This window comes from Phycodurus eques, chromosome 2, assembly GCF_024500275.1.
Source record: "Phycodurus eques isolate BA_2022a chromosome 2, UOR_Pequ_1.1, whole genome shotgun sequence".
Taxonomy (NCBI): Eukaryota; Metazoa; Chordata; class Actinopteri; order Syngnathiformes; family Syngnathidae; genus Phycodurus; species Phycodurus eques.
In genome coordinates, this window is record NC_084526.1 from 42,196,144 (window position 1) to 42,218,865 (window position 22,722).

The window sequence follows — 22,722 nt, forward strand, 5'->3', positions numbered from 1 at the left end:
CCCATTATATCAGAAATTCAGCCCTTTCGTTCACGTCAACGTTTATCCGGCGCAGTTACGACGTGCGGTGAAAAAGGTAGCTACGCCTACACACTGCAATGCAGCTTCCTTTCGGATGGTCCGCTGGCATGGCCGCTGTAGAGCGCCTCGTTGTTCGTCGTGAGTGCGCGCATGTCCAGCAGGGAAAGGTGGAATAACTTGGAGCGGGAGAAAACAAAAGTCTGACTTGATAGCCAGCGTGTGGACAGGGGCTTCGTGCTAGTGTGGCCACTTTAGAGCGCCTCGTTGTCGTGTTGTGGAATAGCCCCACGACGACCCGGTGGGTCATATTCCAGCCACCGGAGGCTCACACATGTAGTTACTGTATGTTTAAGCAGAAGAAAGACGCTAGCTGAAGTAGCATTCATTTTTCCAGGTCGTAGAAGTGCTATTTGATTGACAGTTGAGCGGACACGCCCTCAGTGTTTGAGATCTGAAAAGAACGGCTTGATTTTTCACAATTCTCCTCATTTTATATACAGTACTTGTCGATTTTGTAATCGATTCAAATTTGGCAGGGTTGTTAACAACAACCTTCTCTGCGGTGTGTCAAATTAAGAAGTTATTTTTTTCGTTATTTTCGCTTGATAGGGACTTTTTCCTCAAAAATGGTATACCTAAATAGGTGTTTGAAATCAAACGAAATAGAGTTTCGTTTGATTTGCAACTCAAAATGTACAAATCCAATGCACTGTACTGGATTTTGTTTTAATTTAATTTTATTTTTTAACTTGAAGCCACTGCAACAATAGGAACAGTTTGAACATTTATTTGAGTGATTATTTAACGTAGCACTAGTGGTACCCCCACCACACTTTGAGAATTGCTGCTCTTAACGCACTAAAGAGCCACATTTATAGGAGCTTGGGTGCAGGGGTAGTTTCCATTGGAGTAGGAGAGGCAGCTGTGTTGGTAATGGGTGAAGAAGGCATGCAGTTTATTCTTCTGCACGTGGAGGTCAAATGTTTTGAAGCCTGCGAGACTTTTAGAGAGCAGCACAGCTGGCGGCGGCCACCCTGTGCCCACTGATTGCAGAAACTTGGAACACTGTTAAACTTGGTCAGCTTTTTCACGATTTGCTTCCCCACAATATTTGAAGGCATCTCTGCCACCTTTCCTGCGGGGCCGCCCCCTGTTGTCGCCAACGTCGGCAGGGCGGCTTCGTCTTGAGGGCTCGGCTTTGTTTCAAAGGCGTAGCCGGTTCTTGGAGCGAGGTAACTGTATGGCAGAGGGTCACTGTTGCAGCTCAGAGAGCGCATGGGTCTCCTGGACTGATTCCAAGCCTTGTCTATCCAAAGCTCCACTTGGGCCATGTCCATCCTCGGGGCTGTCTCCTCAGTCTCTTGGGGCCTGACGCCGCTGTTCTCTTCATCGCCTTTCACCTTGCCTCCTAACGTCTTAGAACCGTCGAGAGCCCGTGTCTCAGCGAGGAGATTGGAAGCTATTTTGGAGATAACGCTCCAGTCTCGGCGGATGTCATCCGCCGTGGTGTGCTGTGAGGTCACCGTGAATCGAATGATGCGTTTGGTGTGAATGTCTGCAGGAATGAGGTACATGGCGCCGGAGCGTGTCAGCCTCCTCAGCAGCTCCTGGGTGAAAGCATTACCTTTCTAGAAGAGAAAAGAAAAGAGAGCCGGGCCGCAAAGAGTTTAAGAAAATGAATTTTCTCCATCGGCTCAAGGTTTCCGATCGTAATCTCGCTGTCCTTCAGCTGTCGGTGAAAAAAAAAGGACACATTAACCTACCTCCTTTGAACAAGCTGTGCCAAGGAAGTTTGTACATCTCAACAATGATTAGCATCTTTAGAACACGTTGCTTCACAGAAACAACTCAAGTGAACTCATAACGTTTCAACTTTCTCTGCTTTTAATCCCAACTCGGAACTACCTACCTTGAGACTGAAAACAACCAGGCCGAGGTATCTCTTTGCAGGAACCTCAAAGTTGGGGTCTCTTCTTATCAGGGACTCCAGGAGCGTTGCCATCTCGATACCCTGAAAGATAAAAGTATTCAAATGAGAGATTGCCATTCAAAACCAGTGGACATACGATCTAATGTCGGGTCAAGTGTCTGGACAAAGGTATTGGGACACCTGTCCGTTATATACATTTCTACATGAGATTGGAACGCAAGAACACTTTGCAGTCAAAGTTCACTGAGAAGTGGTCTATCGTGCTTTCCTTATTTTACGTCCAAATCATGAAAAAGACTGACTTCAACATACATGTCTGATGTGTCCCTGGAGGTTTTTCAGTCCAAACGAGCGCATGACGAACCAGAGCTTGAGAGAGCGGAAACGACGACTGAGTGGAATCTGCCAGTGCTGCACAGATCGAAACAGACACAGTGAAAGACCCAGAGACCCGAATAGAATTGATCGTGAAGGGGTCCCACCATGAAGTCTGTGGCTGCTTGCGAGTTTTCGTGTCTGAGATAAACAGGGTCGACACTGAACGTCTGTTGGAGTTTGAGTTTGTCCTTGACCCTTAAACCCAAACAAGCGCAATTTACAGTTCCTTGTAAGTTGTTAAAAAAAAAAAAAAAAAAAATACAAATGAATGAATGGCGTACACGTGAGACGTATTTACCAAAAAGCTGTGCAATCAAAATGGACCATCATCCATTTGGATGGGTTGAAGACAAACGAGTGTGCAAATTCGATGCCGGCAAGGGACCAGCGCAGTTCCGGACAGAAGTAGGCTGACCCGGCATAAGCGGCGTCCACGTGGAGCCATAGTCCCTCGTCTGCACCTGCGAAACGTTGCAAATATTATGGATATCAGCGTATTTGACTCCAGCCACATCATTACGGGGGCAAATATGAAGACGTACACACTGGTCCTAATTCTGAGAGCGTGTCAAAGGCACACACCCCTGTGGTTCCCAAAGTGGCGCATAGCTGGATAAAATACAGAATGCATCAATTAGATCCAAAAAGAAAATACAATATAGCAGCAAATATTTCCAGCGGCACATTTTGATCGTTATAATCTTAGCAGATGAGAAGGACAGCGACTCCAAATGTGCATTCATTGTGAGCAAACTGCTGTACTACCAAAGCCATCCTTCAGTACCAGAAAAGGGACCAGTCCTCTCCTCCTGTCCTCTTGTATCGCCTGTTTCAACATCTCTCCTCTCAGAGACAGATGCTCATCCGCGGGAAGGAATCGGATCTTCACCAGAGAGATCTGACCTGCCTTCTCCACTGAGGAGTGTGCCTGTCAACACGGTAACGCACCATTTTAAATGAAGACATTGGTGCTACTGACCAAGAACTCACCTGATCCGAAGCATAAGCCACTAGTGTCGAATTCAGGACAGAGTCGTCCATGTCGTGCTCCAGCTCGGCCCGCAGCTGCAGAATTTTGTCTTTCCTGGCCGCCAGCAGAGCCACTAATGTGCTTTCACTGACGGTGCTCTAGTCGGAGAGTCGCAACATGCGGTCACTCGGTGATTCGTGATGCGAAAAGATGTACCTACCGCTAGGTGTAGTCTACCTGTATTATACCTCCTCCTCGACTCTCTATGTGGTAATGGAGAAAGAACTGAGGAAGCCCTAAGGCTTTGCAGAGCCAGTCCATCACATTCATTTCCAACTCTGTGCATGCAGGACTAGAGGCCTGTGCAAACAACAACAACAACAACAACAACAACAACAAAACACCACAGATGATATGATCTATTAGTCATTCCGGAACCGGAGGACATTTTTTGTCTGTTGTTCTTGAAAACATCAACCATTTTCCGTCCGGTGCCTCAATTGTCCTCAAATTCTGGAATGACCCAAGAATGAGGAGGCTTTTCTTCCCGTTTTCGCTTTTTTCTTACCCATGTGAAGCCAACGCAGTTGATGGCATCAGCCAGCATGTCCCCCAGCATTGAGGGCCATGACGTCAGACTGGGATAGTAGGCGTGCATGCGAGGACTCTGCCAGTGAACCACCTGCACAAAGTGTCGAAAACAATCCCGCATCAATTCCAAGGCGGGATCGGATGACGTGACGACAGCGTCGGAACTCACTCCCGGCATGATGACCTTCTCGATGTCGTCGAAGATTCTCTCCCAGTCCTCTGGCTCAGTGGGTGCGGCGTCTGGGAGAAGGTCCCTCATGTAACCTGGCTTGACATCTGGAATAACCCTTCTCTCTCGGATGGAGCCCAAATACTTTGCGATGTAGTCCACCATCTCCTTACCTGGCCACGGAAACGATTTAGCGGTTTTATCTATGAACTATGAAAGTGTGTCCTGTTATTACCTCGGCGGTTGTATTCCTCAGCCTGCATATTTGTCTCGTTGGGACCGCTCTCGAATGGTCTGTAAGGATGCTGCAGAGATGCCGGCTGTATTGGGAAGCGGAGATCACCTCGCATCTATATAGGCACGATTGGGAGGAGCACGCCCTGAACCGGTGACGCATTTCGCACAGAACAAATGTTCTTTCGTGATATCGACCCAACTCCGCGATAGGTCAAAACTGTACTTTAAAAGAAGACATAATTGAAGATGGAGGGGGGGGGGGGGGGGGGGGGGGGGGGGGGACTAAATAGAGCACCCGTAGACCTCACACTAATCTTAACAAGCTCCATCTACAGTGTGGTACATGTGATCTAATTGCGAGATAATTAAAGCAATAAAACTCGATGTTTCACCAAACCGCTGCACTCCCGGTGGTTTGGTATCAAGCAATAGTGTTATACCAGAAAAAGAAAGGTTATCTCAGAAATTACAGTACCCCCCCCCCCCCCCCCCCCCATTTCATTGGCTCCAATTACAAATTGAACGACAGGGGAAAGTAAATATGCGTGGGATGTTGACTCTTACGGCAAACAAATAGCGCTTGTTGAGTATAGAAAATGAAAATATTGAAAGATGTTTTTTTGTTGTTGTTGTAAAAACTCTACAAAGTTTGTGTATGTATGTGTAATGTGTCACCTGCACCTGCAAAAATCAATTACCAATATTTACCTACAGTGGTTTTTTTTTCTTCTAAAATATGGATTAGGGATTAATCATGAATTTATTCATGCCGGCCAGGGCATTAATACCTCATTAAAAGATCTGTCGCTCATAATTTGATGTAGACTATTATTATCAGGACATCGTTGGTCAAAAACTGACCCGGAACATACTACGCGTGCACGGAAAATGAACGATGCAGTTCCGGAATGGTGTTAAAGGCGTGGATCAATGCCGGTCACGCGTTGATTGTTTAGGTTCAAATCCATTTGGGTAGTATACAAAAAGTCAAACCAAATCCAAATCAAAACTGTCACTCAAATGCATCAGGCCCAGAGTGCAAATGTAATCAATGAATGCCATGCAGACTTTTGATCCCACTGAATTCTAAACGTGAATGTCAAAAATACATGAAACTTGAGGGTGATAGGTGTCATGGAACAGAGAGCACAATGCAACTATTGTCCACCACTTGTGCCTCCATGTCTGAAACTCTGAGTCTGATGAAAGCGCTTTTCATGCAATAATTGTGCAATCGGGGCTTCAGGTGCCCCCTTGTGACTTCAAAGTGAAAGTGCCACATGAGAGCTCTTGCTTTGTTGTCGTTTATTATGAAAAACGCAGAACTGCAATGGTCGATTTTATTACACTGCATTACACCATACAAAGAAACCCTTCAGAAAAACCGTGGAACCTTAAAGTCAAAATAATTTCAATGAAATGTATTCTAATGAGATGTCTGAAAGGTCAGTGTGGGGCCGCATGGGTTGTTTAGTAAGAGCACTAACTACTTGGGGAAATGCCTTAATATTTAATGTTCTGATATATATGAGACTTACATTCAAGATACGTAATGGGATCAAAATCCTCATGGTACATGTTTTTTATTAGCACGCAGTTTCATTGTTGCAAGGATTTTCCTCGCACCTAATCATTGATTACTTCTTTGCTACCATATACGTTTTCATGACATATTTTTCTATTTCCGATGCAGTGACTGATGGAGTACACTTGCCTGACTTCCACGCAGGCCGCATGACTTCAGTGATGGTGTGAATCTGAAGGGGGGGGGGGGGGGGGGGGGGGGGATTTAAAAAACAGAAAAATAACTTGGGCTTCTCAAAATTCGCAGAAGTAAAAAAATGTAAAACAAAAAGAAGTCTGAACACCCAATCATCAAAACGACTCTTATTTACATCAAGTTGTATAGTAGTAGTGCAATGATTTACATTCAGGTATATCGCAGAATTTCACATTTACGGGGGTTGTCTGTAGTTGTACTGAGCAGTATGTCCAGAAGGTAGCAGTGCAGCTCGGAAAAGGTGGCTCCGCCCACCAGTCGTCACCGACGAAGAAGACGAACAAGGAATCGCGAATCAGTTGTCAAAAAAAACAAAAAAAAAAGTAGCCCGAGTGAAAGAACGCATCAAAAAAAAAAGGTACAGTGTTTCCATTTGCAACGAGGAAATGTTCCGAATGTTTGCATGTGAACTCGAAGTTGGAGCTAACCCAAGCTTCCGTCCGGTTGCCGGGCTCGTGTCCGTGCCAGGTGTTAAGTAGCTCACGTTAGCTGCTATCGGCGAACTGCGTGAGCTGGCAGCAGTTGAGCTGGCTCAACAACAACAACAACATCAACATCATACCTAAGGCTAGCTGGATAACGAGTTAAAAGGCGAATTACTGGCTTGCGCGTCGTTTCACGCCGCTCGCATTGAATCCGTTGATGACGCGTGAAAGAATGACTTCAACGTACATTTAGTTGTCAGCTAAAATATAATCTTACGGAGACCGAGGTAAGGTTAGCCCCAAACTATTTGTTGCGTCAAGTTGTGCCACAACAAATTCTACATTGAAATGTGTCAATATTCTGCGGAACGTCCATGTACTCGTACGCTCTTACAAACAAGTTCACTAGTTTAACTACTGTGTCTCACTAGTAACGTTTTTTTTTTTTTTTTTACTAGTACTTTCTCAACTAGTGTATGAAATGTCTGCACATTATAGGTATGTGTGTGTAAAATTTCAGATTGAAGTTATTTGCATTCCGGTGGTATAAGTATCATTTCCTGCGAATACGATTAAGAAAGTTATGAAACTGTAAAACACGTGAAAATGTGCCAATTTATTCATAATAATTTTAAGTGTGACCTCTTTGTCAAAGCGGAGTTTCAAATTCCCATAACTTTCTTCATCTTTATCCCATTTGAAAAAAGGGGTTGTGTCATTGGAAAGCTTGCAAAACACAGAAAGAGACAGCACATAATAATGCTATTATATGTATATATATGATTAATTTCCAAGTTAAGGTATAACATTTGGCATGCAAAACACGCATAGAAAAAAAAACATGAGCTGAGAATGGACAAAGTGAAGAGCCGTTTGTAGTAAGGTTTCATGATTATGGCCAAAATGATGATCCCATTTATTTTGAATGATATTGGAATCGTGATTATTAATCTCAGTTATTCATCATGTTAGCGGAGATGTGTGTGTTTTATTGCACTACTTTTCAATAATCAATATATAAACAGTTTTCAGGGCAAAATGGAACTTTAAAATAAATGGAGACTCATTTTCTAACAAATGAAGTCATTTGTAATTGATAACATTCATAAAATTAGCATTGGAAATGGCAGAAACTACGAAATAATTAAAATAATCGTTATTTGCGGCGCAAGATTGATTGCTTGAGTGGTGCTGTTCATATTTAAAATGCTGGTGTAGTTTTGGATTATTAGCTTTCCTTGCTCAACATGTGGTGGCGAAGGTAGTCAGACTCTGTAGTGCATAAGTAGACGAATAGATGCTTGGTAAAAGTCGAAACACTGATTCAACTTCTTCAGTAAAAGTAAAGAAAAAAGTACAGGCTCTGAAACCTACTTAACTCATCTTTTTTTTATAGAGCATTCTAACAAAACAAAACAAAAACATCCATGGCTGAAACAAAGTGCTTTAGAGAAAAAAAAAAACACTAATAATATTAATCACGGTAATAAATAACAAACACTATGACTTTACAATAAAAATATAAACTTAGAATCTTTAAAAACAAAACCAGTTGGCGACATGGAACACTCGTGCAGCACGTTGACTGTTGTCGTTATGTCACCGTCCTTTTTGTTGGCCATCTGCTTTTCCACCAGTGGCCTGTTTGTGGTCTCGAGGTGTATTACTCAAGTATACATAGCGTCTATTTTAATGGCTGTTTTGTTGTTTTCAGATATGTTTGAAGCGTGTGAAGCGCACTGATTAACCGCAAGGTCTGATTGAACACAAGTCGCCAAGATGCCTGCGGTGTCCACCGGTGCCAAGGACCTCTATTTGTCTACATCTCTCGGCGACCTCAATAAAAAAGCTGAAGTTAAGCCAGACAAGTTAAGCGCAAGAAAGTACGTGTTACTAGTTCAGCTTAACAACCGATATGGCTAAACACAGTCACAATATTTCATTCCGATGTTACTGTGATGCAGCTATGTTCAGAGTGCCTGCAAAATCTTCAAGGCGGCAGAGGAGAGTCGTCTGGACAGAGATGAGGAGAGAGCTTATGTGCTTTACATGAAGTATCTAGCAGTATATAGCATTGTTAAGACGAGACCAGACTTCAAGGAGCAGTTGGTATGGCGACCATCCGCTACATTTTTAATATGTTTTCAGTTGGAATCATAAAATACATATGTAATGGATTCCTCTTTACTCCAATGTCCACAGGAGTATTACATGACCATGCTTGGGCCCAAAAACTTCAAGAAAGCCATCGAAGAAGCTGAGAAGCTCGCTGAAAGCCTCAAACTCAGGTCAGAAAGTTTGTTGGAATGGAATTGTGTTTTTTCTGTTTCAATGATAGTAGATTAAAGTGTGAAAGTTCCACAAGGTATGAGGAAGTTGAAGTAAGGAAAAAGCTGGAAGAGAAGGACAGACAAGAGGAGAGAAAAAAGCGGGAGGAAATAACGGAAAAAGATGACAGTCGAAGCTCTCCCAAATCCTCATCGGCAAGCAAGGACAGCAATAAGGTAGCGCTTGCATCGATCGATGTCCAAGAACAGTTCTATTCTTATTTCGATTTGGGAGGTCTATAACAATGTTTTTGTGTAGTTGTCATTGGTGTAAAACGGCACTGCGTCATACAGAATGTTATGGCTCAGACAGCAAGTTGAACACAGTTGGGCTAGGTATGGTTATTAACACTAGATAAGCCAGCCCCGGCTGATTGTTGTGTCTACGTGGCCGCCATTTTGGGAAGGTCGCCGTTACCGTGAAGGCACCGGCGCGCTACTCTTGTTCACATTTAGACGAACAAAAACAACAGCTTTCATGTATTGTAGTATTTGTCGAGCACTGTCTGCCCAAGCGTGGAGCTTTCTGCTCACTTATAACGTGAGAAAACACCGTGCAGTAAATCGCAGATGTTTTGTTGTAGTTTTTTGACTGTGCATACACACACACGCAGCAACATCAAAATGTGTACATTCACTTTTTATGTTGTATTAATTTTTATGTTCACGCTGTGGTTAAAAAATAATCAGAAGTTACTTACTATTTACTCAGTTCTTGTGTAATAACTTCACTGTGTACTTTTCACTTAACTTTTCAGGTTAATTGACAACTCTAAATTGTACCGTAGGTGTGAATGTGAGTGGGAATGGTTGTTTGTTTGTATGTGCCCCGCGATTGGCTAGCAACCAGTTCAGGGCGTACCCCGCCTCCTGCCCGACGATAGCTGGGATTGGCTCCAGCACTCCCGCGACCCTTGTGAGGATAAGCGGCTCAGAAAATGGAGGGATGGTACTCTTCAGAGTCTTCCAGATTGCTTAGTTTATGTTAAAATCAGAAAGATTCTCTGCGGGTCCTGGGGGATCCTCCCAGATCCCCCCTACAATGTTTTTTTTGGGGTCACCTTTTTCATGCCTCTGGTGTTTGCATGTCTGTATTGCATTGAGTAGTCTCAGTGGAAAAGGACCACTGTACACATTCATTTTATTTCTTTTTGACTTACGTCAGGTAAAAGGAGAGCTGAATGACTTGAGGAACGCATCTTCAAAAAGTAAGCGGTGGATAAAATGTTTTTCATGAAATGTTTCTCAAGTTCAGATACCGCAGTCATTAACCTGTTAATTTCCAATATCATCGCCTATCCCGAGGCTTGTGGTAATTCTGGATTGTCGACATTCTTCTGCTACGTGTCACTTGAATGACCTGACTTGCTCGCAGCTGTGGCGGTGGGGGGGATCACGGCCGAGAAACTTTTCCACATGATGAAGGATCAAATGATTACTCTAATCGTCATGGATGCCCGAAGCCAGAGAGACTTTGAGGAGTCTCACATCCAGGTCCCATCTCAGGCCTGCATCAGCGTGCCCGAGGAGGCCATCAGTGCAGGGTACGCGACAGTAGGAGAATATGGAGAAGAAATGACTTACATGTAGTCTGTGCTGCTTTACATTGATCTTTTAGTTATAGTGAACCCCCGCATATTATAGCTAATTTATATTAATGAGCCTCGTGTGAATGGTGGTTTGTTTTTACGGAATAATTTAACTGCTGAATACAGTTGTTTAGGTAACATGGCTTCCAGATTGCGTAAATGGCAGGTGCATGACGTTGGTGCTTTACCGCTCCATTTTTAGTGCTTTGTCACCATCTTTTGTCATCTATACTCGATTACAAACGTCAGTTATTCGAAGATTTTTGTTATTCGCAGCAGAGGTCAGTCCCTATCCCTTGAAAAAAGCGGAGGTTCGCTATGTAGCCAGGCCAGTATGATGTGACATGATTTGTCTGTTTTGCGCCTTAAAAGCTACCTTGCATTTTCTTCTGCCCATTTTAATGTCTTGATTTGAATCATCAAACCTGGACTGCTGTCATTTTTCAGAATCACCGTGAATCAAATTGAAGAAAATCTCCCAGAAGTGTCCAAAGAGCAGTGGGAAAGGCGAGGATCCGTGGATTACTTAGTCCTTTTGGACTGGTTTAGTTCTGTTACGGATCTAACGATGGTCGCGCCATTGCAGAGTCTCAAAGATGCTCTATACAAGGTAATGATAACATTCTGGACTTAGAATGTGGAAGAATTTCTGTATACTCATTTATTCCTGAATAATTTGGACACTCCACAGTGGGACAGTATGACCATCTTGCGCAGTGAGCCGCTAGTGCTGGAGGGGGGCTATGAGAACTGGCTGTTATTTTACCCAATGTACACAACCAATGCTAAAGTCCGCCCCCCTAGGCAGAATATTGTCAACACTCTTCCTCTGTGTGAGTATCAGCACATAAACTACACTACTCACAAAAAGAAATCTTGAGGTTTCAGGTGAAATGTCAGGATGTAGCTAAAATGCACGATAACCTTTACAGGCGAATTCAATTTGAGCTTCTCTAAACTGTTGAACGCACGTGTTGTGAATTTTGGCGTTCATCTCAACGTCAGAAACCAGCAAGTTGGGCCACTATTGTGCAAGTATTTTGCTGTACAGTATGCCATCGAACATACTCATAATGAAAGCAAACCAAACCTGTTGAGGTACTTTCCTTGGTTGAGCATTGTATCGTTGAAATTTAGATGGAGACAAGACACGCACAGACCATAACGTGTGGCAATTTAAGAGCTGCCTTAAAATTCAGCTAAAAATGTTCTGTCACTGAACGTTTTGCTTGGCATTTGCAGGTACACAATCATTGATACTGTCCGTGAAGCTCATCAACCTGGACTCTTGTGCCTAATGAAGTGGCCAGCGAGCGTAGTTTAAAATGTATCTTCTAAATGTTTGCACCTCGACTTTGATTCCCTCTTAAAAGTATTGATTTGCTGTTTTTCAACAGTAAACTTCAGTTACCCATCTCTCGAGGAACCAAAACCTCCAACACCGCCTGCGCCAGAACCCGAAATTAGACCTGAGCCTGTAGAACCTTCCGCTCCCTTACTCGTGAATGGAGTTGCGCCAACTGAAGCCCGCACGCCCACACCACCTGTGAGCGCAGAGAGATTGGCAAACACTGTTGACGCTCTTTTCTCTAAGCTGGAAATGAGTAAGAAAGGACCAGTGACGGATACTTCCAGCCAACCTTCTTTGACGTCCAAGCCCCCCCCACAGGTATGACTCAACTGTAGACTGATCGTCTTGAAGTGAGCATCTTCCAAGTGTCTGGAAACAGCAACTGGACTTTGTTGCCTTGCCTCCGACACTCACTTTATCTTTTTACTCTTTGTCCTGTCCCAGTTTGACCGTACCAAAAAACCACCGATCAGCTTCTCAGATGAACCTAATGCGATCCTGAATGGACCAGACAAAGAATTCAGCAAGAACACTCCAAATGTGCCCGACCGCTCAGCCAAACCAGCCTACGCCGTTTCTCCGTCTGAAGAAGAGCAAAGTCAGGAGAAAGCCAGTCAAGAACAGCAGAAAGGCATTCAAGAGCATCAGCTGGAAGAGGAGAGGGAGGCGAAGGAGCTGAAAGAGAAGCTCAAAAGGGAACAGAGCGATAAGAAAAAGAAGGAAGAGGAGGACAAAGGACATCAAGACAAAAAGAGACTGGAGAGACAGAAGGCAAAGGAAGAGGAAGACAAAGAGAACCATGGGTGGAAGGACAAAGACAATCGGGGAAGAGAGCAGAATGCCGACGCCCCCTCAAAGAGTATGTCTCTCGACTCAGCTGCTCCCAGTCTTATCATCAGTGAGGTAAAGGTAGGTCGCGCACTGTATGACCACAAGTATTGGGACTCCGGGCCGTTAGACCTATAGGAAGTGAAGCTGTTGCCCCGAATTTGAAAGCTCAGAAGAATTGAGATTCTGGGGCAAATACAGTAAATGGGGAAGCCCAACCAGAGGTTGAGCTAATGATCATGCAAAACACCTCATTATGTTTGCACTTTTAGAAATCCTCCGCAAGAGACAAACGGGAGTTTTGTCACAAGCATCAATTCTCGGGAATTAAAAAATAAAGTTGATGGAAATACTGGTTACTGGTGTTCCTAAGAGTTCATTGGCTCATTAAGAGTGGGAATCCAAAGAGCAACCGTGTTCCACTTAGAATTACGCCTTCTAATTTAAAGTTCTGTTTTTATTTGACAGCGGGAGCCATTGACAAGAGCGAGAAGTGAGGAAATGGGAAGGAGCGTGCCGGGTCTGCCAGTCGGTTGGATGAAGGTACCTCACTTTGGACACGTGTCACTATAATAGACAAAAACATCAAATAAATATCCATATAGAATTTATGAATACCTGATTCCTGTCTCGAATAGTTTACTACTTGTAATGTTTCCCCGCTTCTAGTTCCTTGACACTGTTACCGGAACCTTCCGTTACTACCATTCCCCAACCAACCGCGTCCACCTGTACCCGCCTGAGGTTACTGTTCCGACACCAGCCGCAGTCGAACAGAAACAGCCGCAACCAGCGGTGCCTTCTTCCGACGTAGAGAGAGAGCAGGAGCGGGAACAGTCCAAATTAAAACGCTCATACTCTTCACCAGACATCAGCCAGGACCTAAGGGAGGAGGTCCAGAAGAAGAGCTCTGCCCCAGTACCTGCTGCTACCGTGCCCACCTTCAATAGAGCAACCAAGTAAGGCACATGTGTTTGGTGATACTCCAGAACAACAATATCAGGATAATGTGCGTGCATGTTTGGTCGGTAGAGTACGTGCAAAAAACACAAAAAAGGAGTGTCTGACATCATCTCTGAAAGCTGTTGATCCAGCTTACGCAACAACAACTTGTAGAATGTCATTGTGCACTGCATGCTATATTGACGACAGCTAACAGACAGCATTTTCTTGAGAATTTAGAATCATTTGAAGAAATGCAACACCCTACAGTAGTGATGGGACGATGATACCACAAGGAGTGTATCGACACACTACGCAAACTGTCGGCACTGTCTTGACAATGTGTTGGTCACTCAATAGTGACCCCTGCAGTAGTTCTAAAATCATAGCAGGTAACACAAAATGAAAATAAGATGGAAAAGCCAAACATCAGCCTGTGAAATAATATTTAATCGCTAGTCCTTTACTTCACATTATCTCATCATGGTATAATTTAATTTCCTCACTTTGTTTGCTGAGTGTTTTTTGAGAAGAGTTTAAAATTTGCGGAAAACCTTGTTTGTGTAAATTCTAAAATGAGGTGGTAAAATCTATAGGAAAATATAGCAAATCGGTCTAATAACATGCAGTTAAAAGTTTAAACTTCTGTATGGAATTTTGTTAAGTGTTCAATCATATGAAATAAAAGATTGATTATTATTTATGCATTTTTCTATTGAGGAACAAAATGTTTTGAAGGCGATTTCTTCTCTTAGACACCAGTTCCCCTGCCTTTAGAAAAAACTATTTCGCAGGGTACAGATGAAGATGGTGAGCATAAAAAATTAAGTGCGAGTTGGTAAGTTTCGGGAGCTCCCTGAATCCCTCATTTTCACCAATGGTGAGTGGCTGACAGTCTTTGACGATCATGCTTAACTCAGCCTCATCCACTGCTTGCTTGTTAGGGAACTGCAAGCCAAAAGGAAATATTCTGTTGAAAGCTTATTAAAGGACTATCATTTTTACAAACAATATTATAGAGTCACACAAAGACTTTTGTGTGTTATAAACTATTTTTGAATATTAACATTTTTTTGGGGGGAGAATTTCAACATACCTGGGGTACTCACACGAGTATCTGCCAAATCTTCATTGCCATGCCGAACTCTATAATGCCTCAGCATTGATGAAGTGCTCTTGTTGATGTAAGCTAGCTCTGTGGAGCAGAGCCGACGCTTCACCTACAATAAAATAAAAAGGAAATTTATCTGAAAACAATTCAAACCTCTTACCAGAAGAGTGTGCAAACATATTTAATTAAAACACTCGAACAGTAAACAATGCCCAAAGGAGAAAACGATTTACCTTATTTGGCGTGAAAAGATCAAAATTATTCCAGACTGGGGAAAACTTCTTGGAACGATCCATGAAGTCAGTGGAACAAGGTGAGGGCAAGCGAAAATCCAAAATACAACAGCAACAGCAAAACTCCATCAAACAAATCCGCAACATCTCGACACGGTTTGTTTCCTTATAAACACAATTTGGCGCGGCACATCCAAACGACACACTTCCTGTATTGGTCACAGGATTTATTTCTTCAAGCGATACGCGCACCAATACGGGGTTGCACTCTTGTGCACTCGGCACAGTGCTGACGGGACCAGTGTTGTTCGTCCCATCACTCCCCTACGGTCAATTATGGGATGACATTGGAAATGATAACGCGAAGAGAATATTTGATACTCTTCGAATACAGGGCGTACCAAAAGTCACTGTAAAAATTGTAATATTTTCTATTTTGTTTCAGGTATCATTCGGACAGATGTGTGTCTGTCTGTCCCTGGCTGCAATTCAGCTCCAGTTAGAGAAGCTTTATGGCCATCACGCTGCTCCAAAGCGTAGTACAATTTCTGCTATCCATGGCAATTTTCTCATAACAGAATGTGGTCTTGACAAAAGACACTGCCGAAGGCCTAACGCTATCACCGCAGATGAAAAAGATAACCGTCATTGGCTTCGCGCAAACGCCTGCTCTCGGAATTCGGTGCTCTCATCAGTGGTGGTGGTAGCAGGCCTTCCGCTGCCTTGTTCTGAGAAACCGGTCGTGATAGCGTTTATTGTACCACGCTTTGGAGCAGTGTGACGGCCATAATGCTTTTAAAATTGCTGCGGGAATATAGTCAGGCACAGAACAACTCAGAAAGACTCCAAAGCCTAAGCTGTCAAATGGCGATGGCCCCACGTCTGTCTGAATTACAGCTGAAACAAAATAGGAAAAAGAGGTGTATAGTGCCTTGTGGGACACCCTGTATAATGTACAAGTCTTTGTGTTTGTTGTCATCAGTTTCTGCCCTCCTCTGTCCTTTCATCAGACCTCCCAGTGTGAAAGTCTATTCTAAAGTGGAGCTTGCGCGACCTTCAGCTGCCAAAATTCGCAGCCTGAATCCAACGTTTGGAGGCCTGGGCGCAAGTTTGACCGGCCTTCGTAATCTTGGCAACACTTGCTATATGAACTCCATCTTGCAGTGTCTGTGCAACACCCCCCGCATGGCAGAGTACTTCAACAATAATTCTTACCTGGATGATATCAACAGGTGTGTAGTTAAGTACACTATATGGGAAAACGGTACACCTGCAGCAACTTCGTTAAATTCCGCACTTCTCCAACCTTTTGAACTGTCATTCACAGAATTCAGATTCAGGAAGAACTAAGATGTCTAGTCCATGCTGATTAATGATTAGATATGTCTCCATTTTTTTTTTGTATTTGGTTGTCAAGGAACACCTCTTTTCTGGTCCTTGGGCAGGTTCAACATTCTTGGCCATAAAGGGGAAGTTGCGGAGGAATTCGGCGTGATCATGAAGGCGCTCTGGGCCGGTCTGTACAGGTGCATCAGTCCACGAGACTTTAAGATCACCATAGGAAAGATCAATGATCAGTTTGCTGGCTATGACCAGCAAGACTCCCAGGAGTTGCTGCTCTTTCTCATGGATGGCCTCCACGAGGACCTCAATAAGGTAATGTACACACATGCTGAGCATGCACAGAGACTCGAGTTTTCCGCAAAAATATTGTCATGCTCACTGACGTTTTGAAAACATTACGTGTACTTTTTCCTTTTTAAAAAAACAAAACAAAAAACAAAATTCAAATTAGAGAGTAAGTAAATTGTTTGTGTGTTTGCGTGCTCGCGCTGTCTGCGTCTCTCTGTAATCAAACACAGCTGCACTCCAATGAAGGTGTAGAACCATCTTAAGGATGATCAGAAGAAATGTGCAGCACCCGAGTTCAATATGAGTGTCACAGCAAAGGGTCTGAATACTTATGGCTGTGTGATATTTCAGTTTTTCTTTTTTAATAAATCAGCAGAAATTTCAACAATTGGCGTTTTTATTCTGGTGGCCCCACTCCCAGTCCACCGTGTGTAACTTACTAAAGCAACATTTCCACAAAGTGGTTCAGCTATGTTTGGCTCGCCAGAGTATGGTTCTGATTGGCCAGGTTGGGGTAGGTAGGCAGGACGGCTATTAGTTGCGTCACACGTAAATCGCACGACTACATAGTGAAACAAAGATTCTGAACGCTCTCTTTTTTGTCATCAATGGTACTTTTTTTTTTTTTTTTTTTTTTTTGCCATTCCGGTAATTCTTCCCATTCTAGGACAAAGTGATAACGCTTAGTGATTTCTCCTACCGGACAATGGACCCAACCCAATAAGGGTGCTAAAAAGTGCGAGAATACGGGTCAGATATTTTGGGACGGTTTCCTACAGAAACACCCAAAAACGTTTACGAATGTTTACCAAAAAAAACATAACAGTCCGGTGCCTTTCAAGTCTAGTCAGTTTTTGTCATGTCGAATCAGTTGAGTCAGCTCCAAATTGTTCATTCAATTCAGCAGTTTGTTTGGATATTTAAATTGTCATTGGAGCAGTTGAAATCTGCCAGCGCCAGACCATTTGCATTATGTGGGGCCCTGCCTAATGTTTGTCGCTGTGTTTGCTCATGCCGGCTGTGGTTCCATCCGTGTTGTCAGGCAGACAACAGGAAGCGCTACAAAGAGGAGGAAAACGACCACATGGATGATCAGATGGCGGCAGACCAGGCCTGGGACAAACACATGCATCTCAACAAGTCCATCATCGTGTCACTCTTCCAGGGCCAGTTCAAGTCCACCGTGCAGTGTCAGACCTGCCACCGTAAGTCTAGAACCTTTGAGACCTTCATGTACCTGTCGCTGCCTCTGGCCTCCACCAGCAAGTGCTCGCTACAGGTCAGTCACACTTTACACTTGTTTGAAAGTTGCATTTAACATGGCTACCCTCTCCTATAGACCTTTTCACCATGATGTCACAGGTGTTCGCGGGTGGCAATAGCCCTGACGGCCCCACTAGTAAAGAAACCCTTCACCTAAAGTAGAGGGGTTGAGAAAATACAGTAAAGGGCTTGAATGTTCATTTTAGCCTTCTTCTCTCCCCCCGTAGCTTAAATGTGCGACGTGTCGATCAGAAAGATGTTACGTGAGGTGAAGGTTTGGAAGGGACAATCCTGGCCGTAATATTATATATGATATATATTTTAACAGGTAAGTTGATTCAAAAATTGCAGTGGTGTGGAAATTCAGACATCGGTTGACGCTAAAATAGATTATCATGTTATAGATCTAACACTAGCTAGCAGGTTGGCCGTTATTTTTTGCTAAATTACTCAAAGACCACCAAACAGCTATCGAATATTTCTTAGAAATGAGTTTTCTACCAATGATCGCGTAGATGAATCGAGTAATTGGCTAAAAATGTATTATGCTCATTTCTACACTACAACGTGCATTTGAGGTTGGGGTATTATTTATGTTTACTTGAGGTCGCCATCCTCACATTCTACTGCAGCATCTCTCCTTGAGTGTTGATGACTTTCAAAGGTGAGGCTTAGCCCGGTGAGTGACGTGGGCATTGGCGTATAAAGTGACTCTGCGTTAGTTGCGGCCCTTGGACGTGCTTATTATGTGTTTGTTTCCTCAACATTTGTTCAGTAAGGTGATTATAAGGGTGCCCATCCTTGACCATTTGCGGAGGCATTACAATACGTGCAAACTAGCAATGGTTGGCTGTATTAAATGAGCCGAACATCGATACGTTAACCTTGTGTTGGCAATCATAGACGTGCTGTTGTGGTACGCATTGCACTTGATGTGAATGATCAACTGAAATAATCCAAAACTTTTGGACATTCTCTGTCTTTTATGGGCGCTTTCCTCCTGCCTTGGCACCATTGTGCCAACTTAATTCTACAAGTAGTGGTGCCTGCGACTGCAGTAACATTAGTCGTGTGGGGGGGAAAAGATCCCTGCAAAGCTTCAAAGCAGAGATTTCTAAACCACCTTACTAGAAGGCAATCTTGCAATCTTATCTGTACAGCTATTTACGTCATTGAATTGATTGATCTTCCTCACCCAGGGGGTCAGCTAGATTTTTTTTCTTTTTCTTTTTTAAGGAATTGAGAAAGAATCTACACCTTTAGAGGTCAATCTGGCGGCATAACCCCAAACGCAACACGTTTTTGGGGTTATGCCGAAGTATCCTGGCGCCCATTGTTGACGAACATGAAAAGGTGTATCGCGAAAGTAAGTATGCACTGGGAAAATGTCAACTGTGCTCTATATCCTAGGATTGTCTGAGGCTGTTCTCGAAGGAAGAGCGGCTGACGGAGAACAACAAGGTCTTCTGCAGGCACTGCAGAGCTCACAGAGATTCCACCAAGAAACTGGAGATCTGGACGGTCCCCCCAATTCTCTTGGTGCACCTGAAGCGGTCTGTAGTCACACGTCTATCTGCTGCAAATGACTGTATATTGACTTAATATACTTTTTCTTTGCTTTCCTTGCCATTCTTGCAGCTTCTCCTATGAGGGCCGATGGAAACAGAAGCTGCAGACCTCTGTAGATTTCCCTCTAGACGCTCTGGACCTGACCCAGTACGTCATCGGACCTAAGCAGAACCTGAACAGATATGACCTTTTTGGAGTGTCTGTGAGTAGAGCTCAGTTGCTGATCAGCTAAATCAAGGTGTCAAACCATATGAATGTAGAATTGTCTCATCATTTTATTACATAGACGAGCGTTTATCAAACTTTTTACACCGAGTTCCGCCTAAAAAAAACAATGTAGCTCTCCAAGTACCACTATAACAAAATAAATAAATCAAATGTTACCAGAATGTTTGTAAACAGCTCTAAAGGATGAAATGCAAATATATTGTATTTAAAATACAACTGAACTATACTTAACAAATTTACTGAACAGCACCAACCAAACAGCAACAATTAGTTTTTTTGAACATGTTATGTAATTTAAAAAAAAAATAGCACTCTACATTATTATACTTTATAAAAAGAAAAACATAGTGTCATAAACTGATTAAAAAGAATATTACAATTTATACAGTTTCTGCATCATAATTTCTTGTTTCAATGCCCATTTGACATTTTGCTCCTTTTGGTGTGTGCATCTTGGCCACCATGGAGAAATATAATACAGTTTTAACCATACTAGACAGACAGTAGAAAAAGTAGTCTTACAATCTTAACTAACATTGCATTAAAATAAACATTGTCTCACAGTATCACAAAACACCAACCTCGTGCCTCATCTGAGAGTAACTAAAAGAATAAACATTTTACAGAGCATTTAGTTACATTCATCACTGTTTTTCTTGCTCTCGTTAAATTACTTTTACCGTTGCGGTCTGAAGTTAGCGTTTGTGCCAAAATGCGGCGTTCCAGTGCGAACCGTTCAAAATAAAAGCCCCACATGCTTAAAACATATGACGTTATAAAACAGGCTCGATTACTGTTTCAATAATCCTATCTTTTACTTTTAGCTGAAGCTGATATTAACTGAATATTAAATCAATTGGGTTATTTACACACTGTAACATCATGCACAGTTTATTCATTCAATCATATATTTCAGTGAGTCTTTCACGTACCCCCAGAGGGAGCCCACGTACCACTAGTGACTTCGGAATCAATTCAATTATTGTACCGTTTATTTTAAAAAGTGTTGTGGAGGACAGTTTATAATTTTGGTATATATTTGAAAAAGAAACATGAAGTAGACGCACATGATTTGCTTTTAGTACGCCACACAATGGATGTGGTGGCTCGGACAAATATAGTCCCCGGGCCTTGAGTTTGACACCTGTGAGCTACACATTCATAATTAATCACGTAGTGTTCGGAACTCTTGGGTTGAGTTTATTTCCGTGTGTGTGTGTTAACTTTTTATTTACTAGAACCACTATGGAGGTTTGGACGGTGGCCATTACACCGCCTACTGTAAGAACTCCTTGAAGCAGCGTTGGTACAAGTTTGACGATCACGAGGTTTCCGATATCTCCACGTCCTCTGTCAAATCATCCGCCGCCTACATTCTGTTTTACTCCGCCCTGTGACGGACTCCCTGGAACTGAAGAACAACACCAGAGAAGGTTGTCCCCCCCCCACCCCCTCGACCTCCCCCCACCTCCTAGAAAGTGGCTGTTTTGGGCACCTGATGATGAAGCGCACGAGTCCGTCCTAGAGCTGATCATGGCTTACGGATGTCACTAGTGCACAGTGCAGCATAGGCACGTCGTGCAGTGCTTCCGCCACTTGAGGACCCTATAGCTGTGAAAACATGCCGGCTGCTCTTATTTCTGATCATCTATTCTAGAGACTACGAGAGATGCCAGTTTGACGCCACCCTGCGCCATTGTAGGCCAAGCAGCTGCTTCGATGTTGCGGTTACCGTGAATGGCTGGACTATTCGAGTGTGCAAACAGCGGAGTCACATTTACATAGCTTGTACGTATTTAACAAAGCGGATATTGCACCTTTCCAAATGTAAATATTTTACAACACGTTCAGTTGTTGCGTGACCAATTTTTGTTGTTGTTGACTTTAAGCAACTGTGATATTCACACCAGTCTTTGCATTATAATTGAACATGACCGTTGAAGGGGACCTATCCTGGGTTTTTTTTTTCATGCCGTCATGTGTGTTGTTGCAGAACCATATTTTAGGCTTCCGGAAGAAGAAAGTTTGAGGTGTGTCAGAAAAGATGTATTTCGAACCAAAACTATACTCTAAAGTCTACACACCCCTTGGTTTTTGTGATATGAAAGACCGAGAAGAATAATTTCAAAACGTTCCCACCATTGTGACTAAATTGAATAAAAAAAATAAATAAAAAAAAAACAAAGAACACCATACCTACAGGAAAGGGTGGTTTCGTTGGCATTGTTTTTGGGGGCTGTTTTTCTTCATTTGCAACTGGGGCCTGAGACAGTTGGAGGGAATTATGAACAGTTCCATATAGCAGTCAGTGCTAGCATTAAACCTTGAGGCTTCTGTCGGAAAGCAACAACAAAAAAGTCATGAAACGACTACTAGAACATCTGAAAATTATTTAGGGTTAACAAAAGCACTTTTGTTGAAAAAAAAAAAATATATATATATTTTTTTAATATATATATATAAATATTTTTTATTTTTATTTTATTTCCCCCCCCCCCTTCTTTCCCATGCTCAATAGGGTCCATTTTGACAACATGGGCGAGAGGATGGAGCTCACTTCCATGGGGAAAACTTGTAGTTTGGACTTGAAATACTATATATCTTTTCTGACACATCTTGTAGACTATTTCAAACTTCAGAACGTTTAGCATTCTGTCCCGACGTTGAACTTGATGGGGGGTACAATCAGTGGAAATGCAAGATGAATAGGAATCATTTGTCAATTCTGAGTCGTGCAAATCTACTCAAGTGGCCTCCCACAATAGCTTTCAGTTAGCATAATAGGTCCTCTTGAATGTGATTTGAAAAGACTGAGTATTTACACTTGCGTAGTAGTGAAGGGTCGATGGGAACTGTGATGGTTGCTTGTTCATGTTAAACATCGTTGCACTTACTTACACTGTATCCACTCGGAAGTACGCAGAACACATAGTTTATCCATTAATACTCAATGCTGAATGCTTTACATTGACACGGATTCAGAGATATCTTCTGACTGATCCGGCCTTGTCTGACCCCTGTAACATTAGTATTAAATCGATTTGCCATGGAATATTACTGTCTGCATTATAACATCAATTTAAAAGGAACATTATTGGTATTTTTGTCCCTGGGTTATTTTTAAAAGGTAACATTTGTAGATTGTAAC

The 22,722-nt window shown here is 42.8% G+C and overlaps 2 protein-coding genes across 2 annotated transcripts; one reads left to right on the forward strand and one right to left on the reverse strand.

Moving 5' to 3' along the window:
- Positions 1-783: 783 nt before the first annotated feature.
- Positions 784-4,542, reverse strand: hdc (histidine decarboxylase). Its single transcript, XM_061703675.1, has 12 exons — positions 4,295-4,542; positions 4,060-4,232; positions 3,868-3,981; positions 3,537-3,659; positions 3,320-3,457; positions 3,114-3,257; positions 2,872-2,938; positions 2,628-2,790; positions 2,434-2,524; positions 2,264-2,362; positions 1,931-2,032; positions 784-1,649 (listed from the first exon to the last, which is right to left on the reverse strand). Exons 1-12 carry the CDS (start codon positions 4,407-4,409, stop codon positions 894-896), a joined length of 2,085 nt encoding a protein of 694 aa, XP_061559659.1. The 5' UTR covers positions 4,410-4,542; the 3' UTR covers positions 784-893.
- Positions 4,543-6,315: 1,773 nt separating this feature from the next.
- Positions 6,316-22,674, forward strand: usp8 (ubiquitin specific peptidase 8). Its single transcript, XM_061670843.1, has 19 exons — positions 6,316-6,434; positions 8,216-8,384; positions 8,466-8,610; positions 8,704-8,789; positions 8,867-9,005; positions 9,994-10,036; positions 10,204-10,372; positions 10,865-11,027; positions 11,109-11,250; positions 11,815-12,086; positions 12,213-12,677; positions 13,065-13,139; positions 13,266-13,555; positions 15,893-16,114; positions 16,328-16,538; positions 17,557-17,793; positions 19,188-19,330; positions 19,416-19,548; positions 20,813-22,674. The coding sequence occupies exons 2-19, from the start codon at positions 8,281-8,283 to the stop codon at positions 20,969-20,971; spliced, it is 3,198 nt and encodes a 1,065-aa protein (XP_061526827.1). The 5' UTR covers positions 6,316-6,434; positions 8,216-8,280; the 3' UTR covers positions 20,972-22,674.
- Positions 22,675-22,722: the final 48 nt, after the last annotated feature.

Excerpts from the sequence above, each read along its gene's own strand:
- usp8 (XM_061670843.1), top strand. The coding sequence starts at position 8,281 with ATGCCTGCGGTGTCCACCGGTGCCAAGGACCTCTATTTGTCTACATCT. Across the intron at positions 11,028-11,108 it reads TCAAAGATGCTCTATACAAG|TGGGACAGTATGACCATCTT; the intron begins GTAATGATAACA and ends GACACTCCACAG. Across the intron at positions 19,331-19,415 it reads CTCTTGGTGCACCTGAAGCG|CTTCTCCTATGAGGGCCGAT; the intron begins GTCTGTAGTCAC and ends CCATTCTTGCAG.
- hdc (XM_061703675.1), bottom strand. The coding sequence starts at position 4,409 with ATGCGAGGTGATCTCCGCTTCCCAATACAGCCGGCATCTCTGCAGCAT. Across the intron at positions 3,982-4,059 it reads AGAAGGTCATCATGCCGGGA|GTGGTTCACTGGCAGAGTCC; the intron begins GTGAGTTCCGAC and ends CACTTTGTGCAG. Across the intron at positions 2,791-2,871 it reads CTCAGAATTAGGACCAGTGT|GTGCAGACGAGGGACTATGG; the intron begins GTACGTCTTCAT and ends AACGTTTCGCAG.